Raw genomic sequence first — 17,366 nt, 5'->3', positions numbered from 1 at the left:
GCCCAGCACCTAAACCCCAGAGGAATGAGAGTAAGGGTTTTCTCTCTCTTGTCTCTGTCAGTGCCTCTAACACCCACGGGCAGACCCCTAAAGGAAGCTGCTGAGCTCCCTGTAAGCCCCACATGAACTCTGAAGCATGCTGGTGGCTGCGATGAGGAGGGCAGGAGCTGGCAGTGAGTTACAGGAACCCAGCATCATCCCAGCTGATACCTCTGCTGTGCATCCATTTCCATCCTAACCACTGCCAAATCCTTCCTGCCTTCACCCACTGCATCACCCCCGGGACGCAGCACAGCAAGGTCAGCGTTTGGCCCAGCAGCTTTCCCAGGTTTTGCTGCTTTTTGTCTTCCTTTCTGTAAGGAAGCTCCAACAAAAGGAAAACGCAGTTGCTGTGCGAGGAGGCGCGGGGCGTCTCTGCGCATCAACCATCTGAAATATGCAGTGTCCTTTCATTTCTTCCCATCAACAGGGGAAAAAAATCTGTCACTCTGGGACATCTGCTGCTGGAAAACTTTCCCCGAGTGCCAGACTGGCAGCGCCATGAGCACGTCAGGCGAGGCGAGATGCCAGAAGGGTTTCTGCTGGTCACCAAAGCCGCTCCGTGAGCCGAGGGCTCCATCACATCTCCGCACAATGCCCTGACAGGCATTGATGGCAGTGGGGAGAGGAGCCGCTGCAGATTCACACCCGGCTGAGCTCAGATGAGAGGCCTCTGGTGCTCAAAAGCTGTGGTATTCCCAAGCTGTCTTCCCAGTACACAGGCAGGCAGGATGACTGATCGGGCTCGGGTCAGGGGTCCAGGCCGGTGACCGGAGATCGGCTTTCCAAAGGCTCCTCTGGAAAAGTCTGAGAACTGAAGGAAGCCTCTTCATCGATTCAGCAGCACAAAGAAGAGGGGCCCATCTGGGAGGATATCAGCATGCGTGTGCGAGGGCGCACAAAAGGGGGAGTGTGATGAAATGAATGCAGAGAGCAGGCTGTGGCTAGCAGGGAGAGCATCCTCGGTGCCAGCAGCTACAGAAAACCACCAGCACCACACTCAGGTGCCCCATCCCCGTGCCCTGCTCTGCCTCCATTTGTTATGGGTTATGTCATATCACACTCTGCCGAATGAACTGCCTGGACCCAGCCTGATTCTGCAGTTACAGACTCACCAAAGCACAGTTTCTGAGGGGATGCTACTGGTCCCAGTGGGGCCATAGGGATGCAAGGGTAAGCAGACTCTCAGCCTGCAAAGCTGATTAGAGATGCTGCTACTTCCCACATCCCTGGGAGGGGACAGAGTCCAGCAGGATGGGGATTTGGCTGCACAGCGTGTCTTCTATAAATGGGATGTTGTAAACGGCATCACTTCTGCTACAGGAGGCATAGCAGTGGCACCATCTCCTCCTGAAACACTGACCCTTCTTTGCTGGCTTCACGACACCTGGGTTTGCACTGTCTTGACATGACATGTGTGCTGTGTTCCCCACAGGAACTCACCACTGCTCAGGCACTGTGCTGAGGACAAGCAGGAGCTGGCTCAGCTCCACCATCCAACTGCACACCGAACACTGGTGGTACACTACAAGAGCAGCTCAGTGGAGCAGCACACAGGGAAAAATCACACAGGCACCTTGGCAGCAAAACAACCACAGCCACATGAGGAGAGACTGATGCCCGTTACCATCGGCTGCTCCAGGGCTGCTGCAGATCCCTTGTGTGGGATACGGCTGCGTGATCCCAGCGCGGGATCCCTGCTCAGTGCTGGGAAGCTGGGATCATGCTGATGCCCCGCTGTTTGGCAGGGCTTTGGGTGCTCATGCAGAGACCCTCCTTGCAAGGCCATTTCCACGTGTCTTCCAAACAAACTGAAACCCATAAATTACTCTTAAATCAGGAGCAGCTGCTTCACATCCCGGTCTTCCCCACACTTATTTGTCATGCTTCTGGGAACTGAAATGTGATTTGCTACACGGTACCCTTCCCATAATCACCAACGGTCTTCAAACTCACTGCATGAATAACCTGCAGGCTTGCTTGTCCTGCCTTAAGGTGTCCAAATCCCTGCAAATTCATGAGTGTGTGGGGGTGTGCACCATGAAGGGATGTCCAAACACATTTGCATCTCTCCATACCCAACTAAAACATGGGGTTTATAGCAAAAAGCCACCTTGTGAATGACAGGCTCTGGTCTCCCTGCGTTCGGTACCAAAAGGGCTGTGTGGCCCTGCAAGTGAGTCTTTCCCACAGCACTAAAACGAGCTCAAGCAAGGAAGAACTTACAAAGGAGACACTTCATAAGGGAAGGCCACAGAGAAGAGCAAATGCCACCTGAGCCCAGGTCCTAACGAAGCCTTTTTCCACTGGAATAAATGAAGTCCCTTAATTACCATTTTGTAAATAAAATCTCCTTGGAAAATCAATATTTAGAGCCTGCCTTCTCTGAAGATGTTGGCCTTTGTTCCTTGCTATTACGGCAATATCAACCCCATAGCGTGATATACTTCTAGGCTGAAAATTACCCCCCTGAACCCAGTTGGGTCAAAGGAAGAAAAGCAATAAACCTTTCAGAGCAGTAATGCAGCTAATATTTCATGCTTCCTTGTACATTTTGGAGCAGTAACCCAGAAAGCATGATTTTACACAAAAAAAAACCCTTCCCCTTCCTCCTGTAGTGATACACCCCTGCTTTTGGGATGGGCTGGTGACGCCGGGTGGGAATTTTGCTGGAAATGCCCATTACACCTCTTGGGCATTTGGATGATGATTGGCACAAATCACCCCAGGACTACAAGCAAAACGGTATCTCTGACCAACAGAGAGGGACAAACCCTATGGCTGCTGGACACGGGGATGGTTCCACTAGAGTCAAAAAGGCCCCATCGGCTTCTCCATCCGAGAGCACGGCTCAGTGCAGCATCACCCTGACAGCAATCAGCTCCATCCCCAACCCAGGGACTGCATAACAAGGCAGCCCCAGCGTCAGCTCCTTCAGTGATTTTTATTCACAGCTTTTAATGGAAAAGCCCACAATTCCCTATGCTGGAGCCTTCATGCATTTTTCATTAACAATTATCCGCTATCCCAGAACTGCTTTTGATTTTTGCTAATCATCGATTGGGTATTTTGTTCCCACACAGCTGGCATTTTCCAAACATAACAACCACCTTCGGAGAGGGCAGAGCACAAGGCTGATCTTTCATGCTAATGTGCCCAGAAACACAGCAACACGTCAGGTGATGAGAATTCATACCTGAGGGACGGCGAGGGAAGAGGTGTTTATCACACACAGCCTGTGAGGCTCATTTCACTGTGCTGAGAGGCTGGAAGCTGCTTAGCAAGTGACTGCCTGATGTTGTACCAGCAGCCACATCCAATCTGCAGCGAATCCAGCCCTGAAGCTGCTATCCCATCTCACTGATCACGGGCTTCTGACCTTGAGGGTTTGCTCTCCTCGGGTTTGCATACGAGAGATGGAGTGGGGTGATGCAGATGCCACAGGGCCCTTCACAACTTTGCGAAGCAACATTCTGATGGACAGATCATCCCATCGGCTGTGCGTGTGTGCAGGCACACTACTGCCCACGGGAGAGATGCCTCAAGCTTGCAGGAGCAGAGCAGCATCTTGAATGCAGCATGTTCTGCAGGTCTGGACCTCAATTCTAGCTGTGTTCGTTTACAAGAACAAAGTTGCTCATAAGGATACGTTCTGCAGCCATTTAGCACATGCTATGATTTGGGATGATTTACACTTTTTTCCCTAAAAATCCCAGTGGGGGCATTCAGACCTTTACTGCCATATTAAGCAGAGTTTTAATCCAAATGAATTTTGTAGGAAACCATGTAATCTAATAAAAAAGCTCACAGTGCAGTTTAGTAGCTCCATTACCAGCAGATTCAAGATCCATCTTTACACAGACAAGTATTTTCCAAGTGCAATAGACTGATAAATCCAAGGCATAATCACAGACTGATTCTGCCTGGAACTAAGTGGGTTACAGCACCTGGTCATGCCCACGAGAAGAAAACAAAGGACAACTTGAAGAAGCTCTGAAAAACCCCCAGTATCCATTCTGTTGCCTCCAAGTCATGGAGTACCAAGCCCCGCTGTACCAGTGAGGGCATTTTCCAGACTGACAGCGTTGGAAACCACCAGGCTTGGCTACTTGCCTGAAGTTGGGGGTCAGAGTCGACCAAGACTAGTGCAAAAGAAGCCAAAAGTTCAACATTGACAAGTACGATGGCCTTAGGGCTCAGCTTTACAATCGGGTTACTATCGTTTGAGAAGATGCCATGTGTCAGCTGAGCACCAGCGACTGGTTGAGCTCCCTCAGCCTCTGCCAGATGCAGTGGAATGTGATCGTTGAGCTCTCAGGGGAGAAGGCTGACATGGGATTGTGTTAAATGATTCCCATCAGAAAACGATGACGGCGAGGTTCACCAAGCTGCAGTTCATAAGCATGTGTAGCTCCAGGCACAGGGACCTGGCCAGAGGACAAGACCATGACTACAGACACAACTTCTACCTTACTCAAACAGTGAGGAGGAATGGTTTCACAGGCAACACATCTGGGTGAGACAGAGCTGAATCCAGTGTGAATTCATGGATTCAGTGACTCCTTGTAAAGCCTTCGGACACTTCTGGCTCTGTTTTCCAGTCAATAAAAGGGGATGCATTAATATCCCTCCTTCCATTTCTGCTCTGTTCATATTGGAAACCCATGCAAGGAACTAGCCTGGATTGTATGGCATCTGTATGTGCACACACTAAGCTTCCTGAAGCTCCAAAAACTTCCGGCTTGGAGAAAAGCTACATTGATCAAGAAGATTTTATTACAACTCACACCTTATTCTTCTTGAAACACACAACCTCCCATCCCTCACACAGCAAAGCTTTAAAAAGCCTTAAACCTCAAAACAAAAAGCCATATTACATAGGAACTTGGAACAATGAACTCTTGTTCCTTGGGGAACAAGCCATGGTGCCTGCGGAGCATTCCCCAACAGTCTAAACTGAAGGTCCAGACCCTCCGGCAAGGTTGGGTAGTTGCATTCATGAGACACATCTGCTAATACACATAGCAGCTATCTATAAATGATGCCAGAGAGTACAAATCTCTACCGATAACTTAGCTTTACAACACAGGTGCTATTATTTTTCAGGATATTGTTCCACACTATTTCCATAGAAACTATGTCATCAAGTTGTAATTTTCACACTAAGTGCATCCCACTGCATCAGTTCCTCAGCACAAACATCCCCCTCCCGTCACATGAAAATGCAGTTATTTAGCACTCAGAGAAAACACTCTCCCCTGGTGAGATAAAAGGCTGAACTTTAGTGAAAGTCAGCTTCCATGCAAGTATTATTCCAAATGTATTTACATTTGCACACCCAGGCAGGTCACTGTTCAGGGGTTAAAGCGTGGATCCTCCACTCTGGAGTAAGTGTGGTCCCTGCCAAGTCCAGGGACAACAATTGGTCCTTCCAGGAATACCCAAAAAATGACCAAGACACTTCTACTGAGTTCCTGCATCACCAGTCAAAGTCTAATGCTGATTCCTGGCACAGTAAAGCACAAAGCACTGAAATATAAGCCTACAAAGTGCAGCCGGTAGGACTGAAGCAGTGTTTTAGTGTATCGAAGCCCAAGTTGAATCCACATACCTGATTCTGAACATTACCACCTTCACATTAGCTCCTTGCTAACGCAGGAAGAAAGAAACAACTCTCCCACTCCCCATTTCCCTGGAGTCCAGATAGTTCAAAATAACATCTTCTAACGTAGCCTTCCTCAGAAGCAGGGTGAGGGAGCATTGCATCAGCCCCAGGGATGTGTGACAGCAACTCACCTCACCTGCTGAAGCCTAGCTGGCTCTAAAGCACTCCCTCTGCAGGCACTCAGGCAGCAAGGGTGCAGTCTCTCCGAATCATTCATGCCCATCTCAGCCTCAAGCACAGTTAAGTCCACATTGAAAGCAGGGCTTGCACACCTCCCCAGGATGTGCTGCACACCCCACTGCCCTCTGCCAGCCTTCACTGACCACTTCAAAATGAACTACTGCACACACCTGCCTCGAATCTGCTGCCTGCACAAGAGCTGAAGGCTGTGTGAGCTAACTGCCTCTTGACTCAACAATTAGACCTGCAGAGACAGCTACTTCTGGACCATCAGGTAGGTGATGTCAGTCCTCCATGCACGGTAACTCCAGTTTGATGCTCCACCCCACACAGCAGCCAGTGCACGAGGACTTACCTGTTGTTATTCTTCAGCTTAATGTGGTCACTGGTCTCCAGGATCTGCCCATTCCTCAGCCAAGTGATCTGGGGTGGGGGTTCCCCTTGGGCCACACACGTGAAGATGGCAGTAGTCCCCACAGGCCTGGAAATGGACTGGGGATGCTGCACAAACTCTGCAGGGGCTGGAAGGAGGAAGGAGAAGGAGGGTGAGAAGAGTCAAGATGATCCCACTTTATCCTGGTACAAAGAGAAACCCCATCAATAAGACTTGTCCGCCTGAGAACATGGGATGCTTGGGCAGCCCACAGCATAGGCAGCAGATAACACTGCATTTTGGTTGCTCATCCTGGCAGTCATGGCTTCACAGAAGGCATCTGAAGGTCAACTCAGCACTGTATGGAGAGCCAAGGACCTGTACAGCATTAGCAAACTGCTTGCAAATGGAGAGGAACATACGGATGTGCATGGAGCAGTCTGGCAGCTTGTTCTTACCCCGGTAAACAGATTTGCTGCAGACTACTCTGGTAGCAATAGACTGAGGAGCATTCTTAGCCCCAGATCTGCAGCCTGGAACCCTTAAGGTCCTGCCAAGCCTGGCAGAAGCCTCCACCATGCCTGTCACTGCTGCTCACCTCATAACCAAGTATCTTCACCTTTAGCAATAACATTTTTAAACAACAAGTGATTTCCCCTCTTCCAGCAGCTCAAAGTAGATTTAAAATCATTTATCAGAATAAACCAGCGTATCAGGGCCTGAAAGACACTGCCAAATACGTGAGTTTATTCAAGCAGTTACGCTTCAAAGGGCAAAGTGATAAATACACTCCACGTTGCTGCTGAAACCTAAAATCAGGTGGAACCGGCAGCAGCCACAATGAAGACAAACAGAGAAAGGCACAGGCCCGTAATGAATTCACTGACTGGGGTCACATAATGGATGGCTGGTGTTAAACTTTTCCAACACAAGCAAGATTATCCAGGGAGACACGCTCCGTGCCACTCCCTGGCATTCCCCAAGCATGGGGTTGGCCACCAGGGATGGGAGAAGGGAGCAAAATGGTCTAGTAAAATGTGTTGAGGAGCAGCCAGGCTGCAGGCAGGAGCACCTACCCGAGAGCAGAGCATTATGGTTTGTGGCCAAAAATCCCCTCAGGGTTTGCTGCAGCACTATAGGGCGATAAAGCTCTTCCCAGCTGTTTGCATGCAAGGGAAGAGCATCACTATTGCTGCAACAAGGTCAAACCACAGCGAAAGGTGCTAAGAGCGAAGTCATGCATGTTGTAAGTCCTGCAAGCAGAAAGACACAGAAACTCACTGAAGAGCCTCAAAGGAGCCCCTCTTCCCTTTTTAATACTCAAAGGGAAGCAGAACGTGGCAGGTCAGACTCACATTAGTGGTGGGGGGTGTCCGCCAGCAGTTTATTGTCAGGCCACTTCTGTCAGCGCTCAGGTCTACTGATGAACCTGATCTCAGCAACCTCATGGACACGTATGTCCAGAACCTCCTGCTAAACTCCCCCACGTGCCAAACCATCCCTTGTCCTTTTATTTCCCTCCTACTTTTTTTCCCACTCTAGACTTACAAACTGAAACAAAATTCAGGATAGGTTCAACTGGAGTTGCAAGTGTGGATAAACAGGGGGAAGAGCCCCTCTTCCCTGCAGTGAACGGTCCCTTTGTGGCATACAGTGAGAGCAGCAGAGACTTGATTTTCAAGACTTCCTTAACCTCCTGCCCCCTGCTTTGTGCTGGCGCAGTTTTGCAGCAGCAATTACTTTGCAAGTGGCTGTGCACCTCCCTGCTTTCATCTGGGCTCACGAGTTGCACCCACACTACTCGCAGGTGCAAACCCATGATGCCAAGGAAGGGCACAGCCACCTTCCAGCTCCTCCTGCAGCTCCATTAAAGATCCTGCTGCTTGGCTCTTTGCCTCCCCAAAACCTCAAATCGTTTGCTCCAGCAGAAGCAAAGTTTAAACAGGGAAAGAAGCATCCGGTGTAACCCTTCTGGAATCGCCCTCTCTCCTTATCCTCCCTTATTAGCCCCTGTCAAGAGGGAGCAATGGGAGCGGTGTCGCATGTGACTCGGGGTGACGGAGGTGCAGCTGCGGCCGCTGGCCTGGCGCCAGTGATGCTATTCAGGACCATGGCCCCTTGGGTCCCCCCGATTCCTGCTCCCTGCCACCATCCCTCCTCTTTGCTGTCTCACTAAACACAACCAGATCAAACCCCGGCTCCTGTTTAACTTGCTTAAACTCTCCAGGGAGCAGGCAACCACTCCGTCAAATGGGTCCCAGCTCTGCTGTGCAGAGCTGGGCCTGCTCGGTGGCATCCCTCACTGCAACACAAGAGATGTCCTTTCGCTGTTCCTGCTCCTCCTGGCTTTCTCCAGGCATTGCTCGGTCCTGTTCAGGTCTCACCTTACTCGTTTTGGTGCAGGAGGAGCTGTAGTGCAAAAGAGCCCAGGCTGCAGCAGAAACCCAAGGAAAGGCTCCTCCTTCTCATCACCAGCTTCAGAAAGCATCAGAGAAAGTACATGGTCTGGATGCCACTGGAGTCTTAACATGGGGACAGACACTGCTGCAAGGAGATGCCCCTGTGCTGCACTGGACCCCTGTGCTACAGTGCTCATACCAGCATCCCCAGGCAGGGTCCCTTGTGGCAGCTGCTGGTTCATGGTCTGGGATGAATGGTTCCTTTCCAGGACAGCAGAACATCTGCTCTCTTCCTCCCAGCTCCTCTCTCTGCCCTTTTCAAATGATTCCAACAGGAATCGAGAGTTTGCCACCTCTGGCCCTGGGTTAGCAGGGAAGGAGCAGAAGCAAAGCCCTGCCTTCAGTCAAGCCTCCATCCCCCTCCTCATCCATAATTAACAGAGCATCCTGTCACTGCTCATCTCGCCCTGCACGGAGGCGCAGCAGCCTGAAGGCCTCTCCCCTTCCATACTACATGCTAAAAGGCCATCACAGGTGGCGAGGGGAAGCATATCTCAGCCCTGCATGGAGATCTTAATGAAGATCTTAATGAAGATCACTGTTAAGAGCAGAGAATTCAAACCTGGCAAGGAGGAGCGGGCAGGATCTAGCCCTGGCTTGTGAAGTATGAAGAAACCAGAGTTGATTATTCAGGATTTAATGGGAGGGATAGAATCGTGCAGTTTCAATGAATATTTAAAGGCGTGACATTGGTATCAAAAAGCAATAACACTTAATACCACCCCCAGAATCATCAACCAAGTGCTTCGATAGCTTCTACTGTGCTCAGCAAACTGTGATAGCATGAAGATGTGCTGTAACAGCGGGTGGTAACGGGAGACCCAGATGGGCTCCATCTCTTTAGAGACATTTCATCTCAGCAGTGACCAGCCACTAGCGTGTCCCCCAGGATAACAGGGAGCTTCGCTGCCCTTGCTGTGAGTTTTTGCCTGGCACTCACTGGGAAAGGCTGTCCTAAGGATCCAGGAGCACTGACAGACGATGCAGTGGTGCCAGAGGAATCCTTGCCCCTTGCATCTCAGTATTATTAATTCTCCAGTAGCCAGAGTGACAGGGTAAGGGAGGGAGGCTGGGCTGAGGAGGAGGAAGAATAACATGGAAACAACAAAACTCCATAAATTAGGCTACTGAAACCAACAATAAGGTTATAAAGGAGAAGACAGGTCAATGGAGAAGTCAGTCAAGCACAGCATCAGGTGACAGGAGATTTAAGACAAAGAACTGCTGCCTGCTTGGCTTCTTTCTATTGACTACAAAGAATGCCCAGATGCTTGAGTAACTTAAATAGCTAAGCTGTCTGGCTGGTGGGATTGCTAGGGCCAAAGATGGGATCTGTGACCGTGTCCCCTGGGAAACAGGCAGAAACTACTCAAGGAAGCTGTTGCGGAGGCTGTCCGTCAGCCTTCAATGTGTATCGTGAGCTTCTCAACCTGGCAAGCACACACTGACCCACGCAGCACATACTGAAGCCAGTTTTGCAGCATGAATTTAGGGCTAAACTCAAGCACAAACCAAGTACCACAGAGCCAAGCCTAAACCACTGCAACTGCACTACATCCGTGGCTGAATGCAACCCCGTGGCCAAGGCTTGCAATGCCAGCGAGCAGGAACGATGGAAGAAACATCAGGAAACACAGCGGTGGCCGGATCTGTTGGACCAAGGAACAGTGCCCGGTTCTGCCAGCAAGAAAGCAGGACGAACAAGGCAATCATTGTCAGCAGAGCCTTCAAAACCACATCCTTAAGATGGGCACTCATTTATGAGATGGGATCTCATTTTTCTGCGTAGCTTTCAGGAGGAAATGAAGCGTGGAGTGGAGAACACTGGTGACCATCTGGCCATTCACAGCCCATCAGTTTGTTATGACACCAAACACATAATAAAGCACAAAAGATTGCACAGGAGGTAGAGGGAAAGCGCTTTGATATATTTTTCTTGCCTTGCCACCGAAGCCTGCTCTTCCCCGGCACCACACGCACGCACACCCTCCGCTCCAGCCGGCCCTATATTCGGCCCTTCAACAACTCCCCCCGTGGGACTTTGATTCGCAGCCCGGCACAAAGCAATATTCAAATGCCTGCGCCGGGATCTGAAGAGAAAATGGAAACTTTCTTGTGTGAGAACCTTACAAAAGAGATCAAAGGAGCCTAAATGGCCAGGGGAGGGCAGGGAGGGAGGGAGGGAGCGGGGGATTGACGCCTTCTCCTCTGAAGGGAGGAGGAATTCCCAGGAAGATAATAAGATGGTGTTAGATGATCTGAAGGAGAGCTTGCAATGGGAAAGGACGTTAATGCCAGAGCAAGAGCAGAGCCCTGTGCCAGGGCACCACTGCCCAGGTGGCTGCTCTGATGGGGACAAGACCACCGCTGGCAGCAGGAGGGAGGACGTGGTCTCTGGTCCCAGCCTCCCGCTAACTCCTTGCCTTACAACAGGAAACATGGCCCTTTCTCCCCCTGTTTCCCACCTATAAAACGTGCCTCCTTCAAAAGATGAGGGGGTAAGTTAATTTGTGCCTTCAGGCACTTCAAGGGCCTCTGCATAAAGGCGGCAAGTACCTGGCCTGGCGTGCTTTGAGGACGCTGTATTGTCCTAGCCCTGTGCTAACTTCCTCTCCAACCAGGCTTTTGATAGCCCGCTCTTTGCTTTTATTCCCCTTACGGATGTAATTTGCATCGCTGACATCTTGACAAAGATAAAACCCACAGTCTCCCATGTCAGTCATTATTGCTGTTTTCTTCCCAGACAAACCTAACAGCAATCATTTGTACCTCTCAGCTGGAAAATTCAGCCAGAATGAGATTCAGAGGAAGGAAAAACTGCTTCCAAAAGGAGGGTGAGCAAAGCTGGGATGAGCTCAGCTGCCTGGCCAGGGTCTGGCCAGCTTCCGTGGGGCACAACAACCCCCTGAAGAACAGAGCATTTTACGGATGGGCAACACAGGTTGGGGTCCTGGATGCTGCAGCTCATGTCTAAGGGCTACACCAGGGATGCACACTCCTGCTGAACACAGGAGAATCCCCCTTCCCCAGCAGGGCTGGGCTCCAATGGCCCTGCGAGGACCATTTCAGGGACAAACTCTCACCTTGATTCCCCAGTGAAAATCCACAGTAATTCTACCCCAGATGAACTCCAGCACTAGACCAGCTGCTCAGGAGCTGGTGTTTAAATCACCAACGAGACTAAAAGCTGCCCATCTGCAGCAATGAGAAGTCGTGCTACCTTTTCCCCTCTCATCCAATTGCTAACAGAAGCAGTCAACAGTATTCAATAATTATATTTTTATGACTTCATACATTTTCCAAGTAATTTCTTTTGGTTCTGCCTGCCTGCCTCCTGGACATCAGCTCAGCATTTGGGTTTAGTAGCTCTCTGCCACATGCAGAGCTCTTCTGCAGCAGCTCTAAAGGGTTTGCATCAGTACAGCGAGGTTCTTAATGCCTGGGCTGGTGTTGCTTAATAACACCCTCAGGTCTGCCCACCCCCAGCCAGCTGGGAGTCCCCCTTGTTGCATTGCTCACCCAGAAATCCAGCAGCAAAAGAAACATTGAGCTTTCACCTCCCCTCATGTCTGATCGGCACCTGGGACTCAAGAGGCATGAGCAGCCCTATAGGAGCACTCTCTGCACTGTTCCTTGCTGCTCCCATGGCAAAGGGAAGAAGGAAGCCAGCACCCAGGACCCACGGGTGCTGCATGAGCACTGCAATGCCAGTGACTCCTGGGACCTGTCAGGTGAGCATCAGGGCTGGAGCAGGGCACTTTCCCCATCACCAGCATGAAAGGTTCAATTAGTTCACTCCGGCAGGAGGTGTGTAATTTTAGATTCAGGATATCATCAGTCAATAGTTAATGAGTGAACTGATGAGAGCACGAGATGCTTTAAGTGGGCTAGCATGAAGAGGAGGTGAGTGCCTGTAATCAGGGCGGATTACTGCCATTCAGAGCATGCTGCCAGCTGGGTTTGCCTTCTGAAATACTTGCCTGGCTCCCCTCACCATGGAGACTGGTCCACAGAGCATGTGGAGTGGATTTGTTTGGTTTCTTGAGTGCTGATCTCTACTCTGGGCTGACCCACCCTATACAAGTGGTATCTCAGGACAGTTGCTGTGAGGAAGAGGAGCAACCTGCATGTCTTGGGGATGGCGTCCAAGGGATGCTTTACTCGTGTCATGGCAAGGGGCTCAAACAGTGTCAACTGCTAAAGGAAACAGTCTCACTGACTTTTTGGAAATAGTTTTAGACTTACTGGTGCCATTTCAGTTGGAGAGCAACACTTTATAGAATCACAGAATAGTTAGGGTTGGAAAGGACCTTAAGATCATCAAGTTCCAACCCCCCTGCCATGGGCAGGGACACCTCACACTAAACCATATCACCCAAGGCCTCGTCCTCGTGATATGTACTCCTGGATATCATTGCATGAGTGATATCTAGCATTCCAAGATATCCAGTATGAGACCAGTGCCTGTGCCCCCATATTATTAAGGACCACGCAAGGGTGAGTGATGACGTTGGCTGATTAAGTCAGTCTGAGCTTTCTGCTGAGACGTACAAGTACGATAACGGGTGTGCTATGCCGAATAAATGCCTGTGATGGGATGGAAAGCCATTGCGCCCATGCAGCTGAGGCCTCAGCTGAATGACACCTGGTTGCTACCCACCAGTGTGAGCATCCCTCCTCTGCAAGCCCCAGGTTTGCTCACCTTGTACAACGAGGCTGCCCTGCGCGGTCCTTCGCACCCGCGTGCCGGGTTTGTTCGCAGCGCACACGTAGATGCCGGAATGCTGCACGGTGAGGTCTGAGATCATGAGATTTCCTGTGCCCAGCACCTGGATCCCCTCCACGCCGATGGGGCGGCCGTCTGAAAGAAGAGGAAAAGGATAACAGTCACGTGCTGGACCTTTGTGTGAGGCTCTCCACACAAATGGAACGGTACCATGCTCCGTTACTGGGGTTTGCCAAGTAAAGTCAATGGGTTGTAGCTGACACTTGGCAGAACTGTCTTCAGGAGAAAACCAGGATCCTCACTTACATGTTTGCCCAAACCCAAGGTACCAGCACAGGAAACGTGAAAGCTTTCAGCCAGGTGCTCAGCTTAAGGCGAAGAACACTGTTCACTAAAGCGGTTAAACCAAGTTAAATCATACCAGCCTCTCTAAGCTACTGCCTGGGTTCTTGTATTAGATTGCCCAGGGATGCAACCAGCTCAACAGCCTGTTTCCAACAGAGATGCTCTGGGAAGGAGAGGACCAGTGTCTCCAAATAACCACGCCTGGGCTCCAGCACAAGGTCTTCAAAACAGAAGTGTTGAATGTGAAATAGTTCAGTATCAGGGAATTCACCTTGTCCCAACAAAGCCTATTTTTTACTGGAAAATTCCCAGCCAACTCTAATTACAATGTGTTTCATTAGTATCAGGCTATTGCTTTTTATTGCTTCATTGATTTGTGTTTTAAGACACTCCTGACAAAGGCAGCTCTAAATCAGTGCTAGCGTGTGTCAGGGTGTCTGAGCAGAGGGGCAGGGCAGGGGGGCACTTTTACTGAGGAGCAGTAAAGGGGAGCACACTTTCATCAGTTGGAAAACAGGAATTCAGTTCTTCTCTTCCCTTTGATCAAGGAGTTTGAAGAACCTACAGAATGGGAGAAGCAACTCTGGGATGGAAGGGACCTTAAAGCTCATCCAGTTCCAACCCCTGCCACGGGAATGGATACCTTTCACTAGAGCAGGTTGCTCCAAGCCCTGTCCAACCTGGCTTTGAACACTGCCAGGGATGGGACTTCTCACAGAAGCCACCCCTGTAGAGAGCTCCCCTGCCTTGCAAACCCATAGAAGTGAGGGATCCCATTTCAGATTAACAGCAGCACCCTGCTAGGAAACACCAGTAAAACATGGGCTGAAAGCTACAAAGCACTTCCCAAACACATCTCCTGCCATGCTCCCTACACACTGTTTTCCAGGAAATTTTTAAACTTCAAGGTTTCCTTGCTTCATTAGGCAGGGAATGCCAGACCACTTCATTATTTGCATTGCAAAGAGAAATGCTTGGGTCTTTTAGAGAGAGAAAAACAATGTCATTAAATGATTAAATGATCACATAACTGGCCAAGCCACTGCAGCAGTAAATGGCTCAGTCATAAAAAGGACAGTAAAACATGACCTGTCCCACATTTAATGAGCAATAACAAGGAACCATTCCCTTCAAACATCATCTGAAGTGTAAAGAGGTCTGAATTAAATTCAAATTGAAGTTGATTTCGTCTTTTAAATTAGACCTTTTGGAAGTCCATATTTACGTGTAAAAATCAAATCTCTCTCTCTTGAGATGGGTGGGATCAGGGAAAGATGCAAAGTGGCCATACCTGGATGCTCCCTCACATCCTTGCCTTAAGAAATACCACAGAAATGTGACTTGAATGTCAGTAGTTTTAGTGTATTATTTATAACGTGCTACATAATTTAAGCATGCAAAGACCCAGCCTGCAGCAGGCACTCCACAGAGCCCAAATACCGGCACTGATACCTCCTTAGTTATCTCTCTAGCCCCAGTTACCAATTAGAGGTGTGGTGCTCTGAAGATACATCTCCTGCCAGTCAAACATCTTCCACTTCCCTGAAGAACAAAGCTCTCCAAGCTCAGAAACCTCGAGGGATCTGTCACTGATTCAGTGTGGTCACCTCTAACAGCCAGCAAAGATCACTGCCAGATCACCCCATATGCCTCTTACTCAGCTCCTTCCAAGAGTGCTGAAAGGGCTTCTAAGAGAAGTATCTCTCCTTTCCCAGCCTGCCCCATTCTTCTTACTCTACTGTACCTCACTCAACCCAAACCATCCTGTGATCAGTTAGAAGGTCTTCAGCTAATAGCAAGCCCAGGTGTGTAATGCTGGCAACACACATCAATAACACAGAGTTTTTACACAAGAAATTCCTTGCATCCGGAAAGCTCAGCACTTTGCAGGAGTGCTGTGCAGAGGGGCTTTGCAAAGGTTGCTATTTATTTTAACCCTGTTTCCCTCACACAGAAGCCTGAGGAGTGGCTTGGTCAAGGGATCCGAACCCTGAAACCCTACCTTCCTGGCACCACTTGCCATCACCGAGTCATCTCTCTATGGGGAAGATCTGAAGGGACTGCAAAAGCACTGTTGCTCAGTTCCTGAACTCTCAGGACCCACGCATGCTGGAAACTGCTGCTCATTTAACATGACCTTCTGCTTCATTTTATGAAGTCAAAAGCAGAACGTTTGAGGGCTGAAAACAAGCCAGTGTGGGTACAAATGTTTGACAGATTCACTCTATCGATCCTCAGCTGATGAGGGCAGGAGAGAGGTTCAACTGGTTGCAAAGAGCAGAAAACAACTGATTAATAAAGGAGATCATTCTCCAAGTGGGAGATGCTCCCTAAAGATGCTCTGTCTAGGGACAAAAGAGGCTTCCAGGCTCCCTTCTTGGGGGGGGAGGCTGGATGAAAGAGGCCTGTGGTTTGGGAGCTGCATTATTTATTTTTCCAAGGTGTATGGGATGCTTTCTGGAGTCCATTCTCCCGCTAAGGGAGTGATTGGCACAGCAGCACCAATTACAGAGACCCGTTAAAACGTGCCAGGCGATATGAATATGCAACAACACCAACGCCTTTCTTTTGTAAGCAGCAAGTAGAAAGAAAGTAACAACTTTCTAATGTTGATCATTTAGGTCTTTTGTGAATTCTTTGTATTGTGCCATAGTAGCCTTCCACTTTTTAGACACATGGGTCTCCTGCTCCAGCGGACACTGGGCACTGTGGATTAGCATATTTAGAGTACATTGCAACAGTTGACTATTCAGTGTGTGAAGTGGTGAAATTTACTCTATTATTTCTAAACACTTACAGCAACGGCGCTCCTGTCAACCAGTCAGCCATCTATTACAAGCTTCTGTGTCCAATAAGTTACCAATTAATTGGCTCCTACAATTGTTGTATAGTTTACTTCTTGAATGGCTCCCTCTTTAGTAATTTCCTTCCCATTGTGTGACCCTTTCTGACAACTTCTGTATAACGCTATCAGATAATCACTGTCTTTTCTTTCTCGCCTCACTTTTCTCTATCTCTCTAAATAGTTTATTATTCTGCCTTGGTACCTTTTATGGAGGCCAGCTCAGTGGCCTGTCAGTTAAAGGGTAAGGATACATTAAAATCGTCATTCATTCAAAAGGCTTTGCAGTAAGTGCCCAGGATATTCATTTGTGCACACATACAGGTCCAAGCCTGAAGTGTGTAGCTCTCAAAAGGAAAAGCCCTATCTTTCCTGAACAAACCCTTAATGATTTTACATTTCTCTCAGAGCCTGCTCTCTAATGAATGTTGACATTTCATGCACGGCGAGACACAGGAATTCTGTTTGTGGTCGGGGCTACAACATATTCCCAAGGAAATTACATTCAAAATTGATTGGGTGACACTCAAAAACTGGCCTAGAATTTGAATGGTTTCCTTCAAGCAAAATATAGGTGCCTTTCCCACTGAAAACCAGCCAGGCTTCAGCAAAGCCAAAGCAGAAAGTGCAAATGTTGTTTATGGCTTGCTTTGCCCTGCACCAGAATGCTGTGAAAGCAGAAGGGTTCTTTTAGTCCTTTCTGATAGAAGAAATGCCACAATGTCAAAAGTGTGAGC

General features: G+C 49.2%; 1 protein-coding gene across 1 annotated transcript in view; it reads right to left on the bottom strand.

The window, feature by feature from the left end:
• IGDCC3 (immunoglobulin superfamily DCC subclass member 3) overlaps window positions 1-17,366 on the bottom strand; it is a 95,925-nt gene that overhangs the window by 11,577 nt on the left and 66,982 nt on the right. Inside the window, exons 6-7 of the mRNA XM_057431053.1 lie at window positions 13,419-13,577; window positions 6,240-6,405 (exon numbers count right to left, since the gene is read on the bottom strand). Of these exons, the coding sequence (XP_057287036.1) occupies window positions 6,240-6,405; window positions 13,419-13,577 (325 nt within the window). The remainder of the gene's footprint in view (window positions 1-6,239; window positions 6,406-13,418; window positions 13,578-17,366) is intronic.

Source organism: Pezoporus wallicus, unplaced genomic scaffold (assembly GCF_028554395.1).
Source record: "Pezoporus wallicus isolate ANWC-B61680 ecotype Strahan unplaced genomic scaffold, APGP_CSIRO_Pwel_v1 contig_8548, whole genome shotgun sequence".
In the NCBI taxonomy this organism is placed as follows: Eukaryota; Metazoa; Chordata; class Aves; order Psittaciformes; family Psittacidae; genus Pezoporus; species Pezoporus wallicus.
The sequence above is the reverse complement of the archived record's forward strand: the minus strand, read 5'-3'. Positions and strand labels throughout refer to the sequence as shown.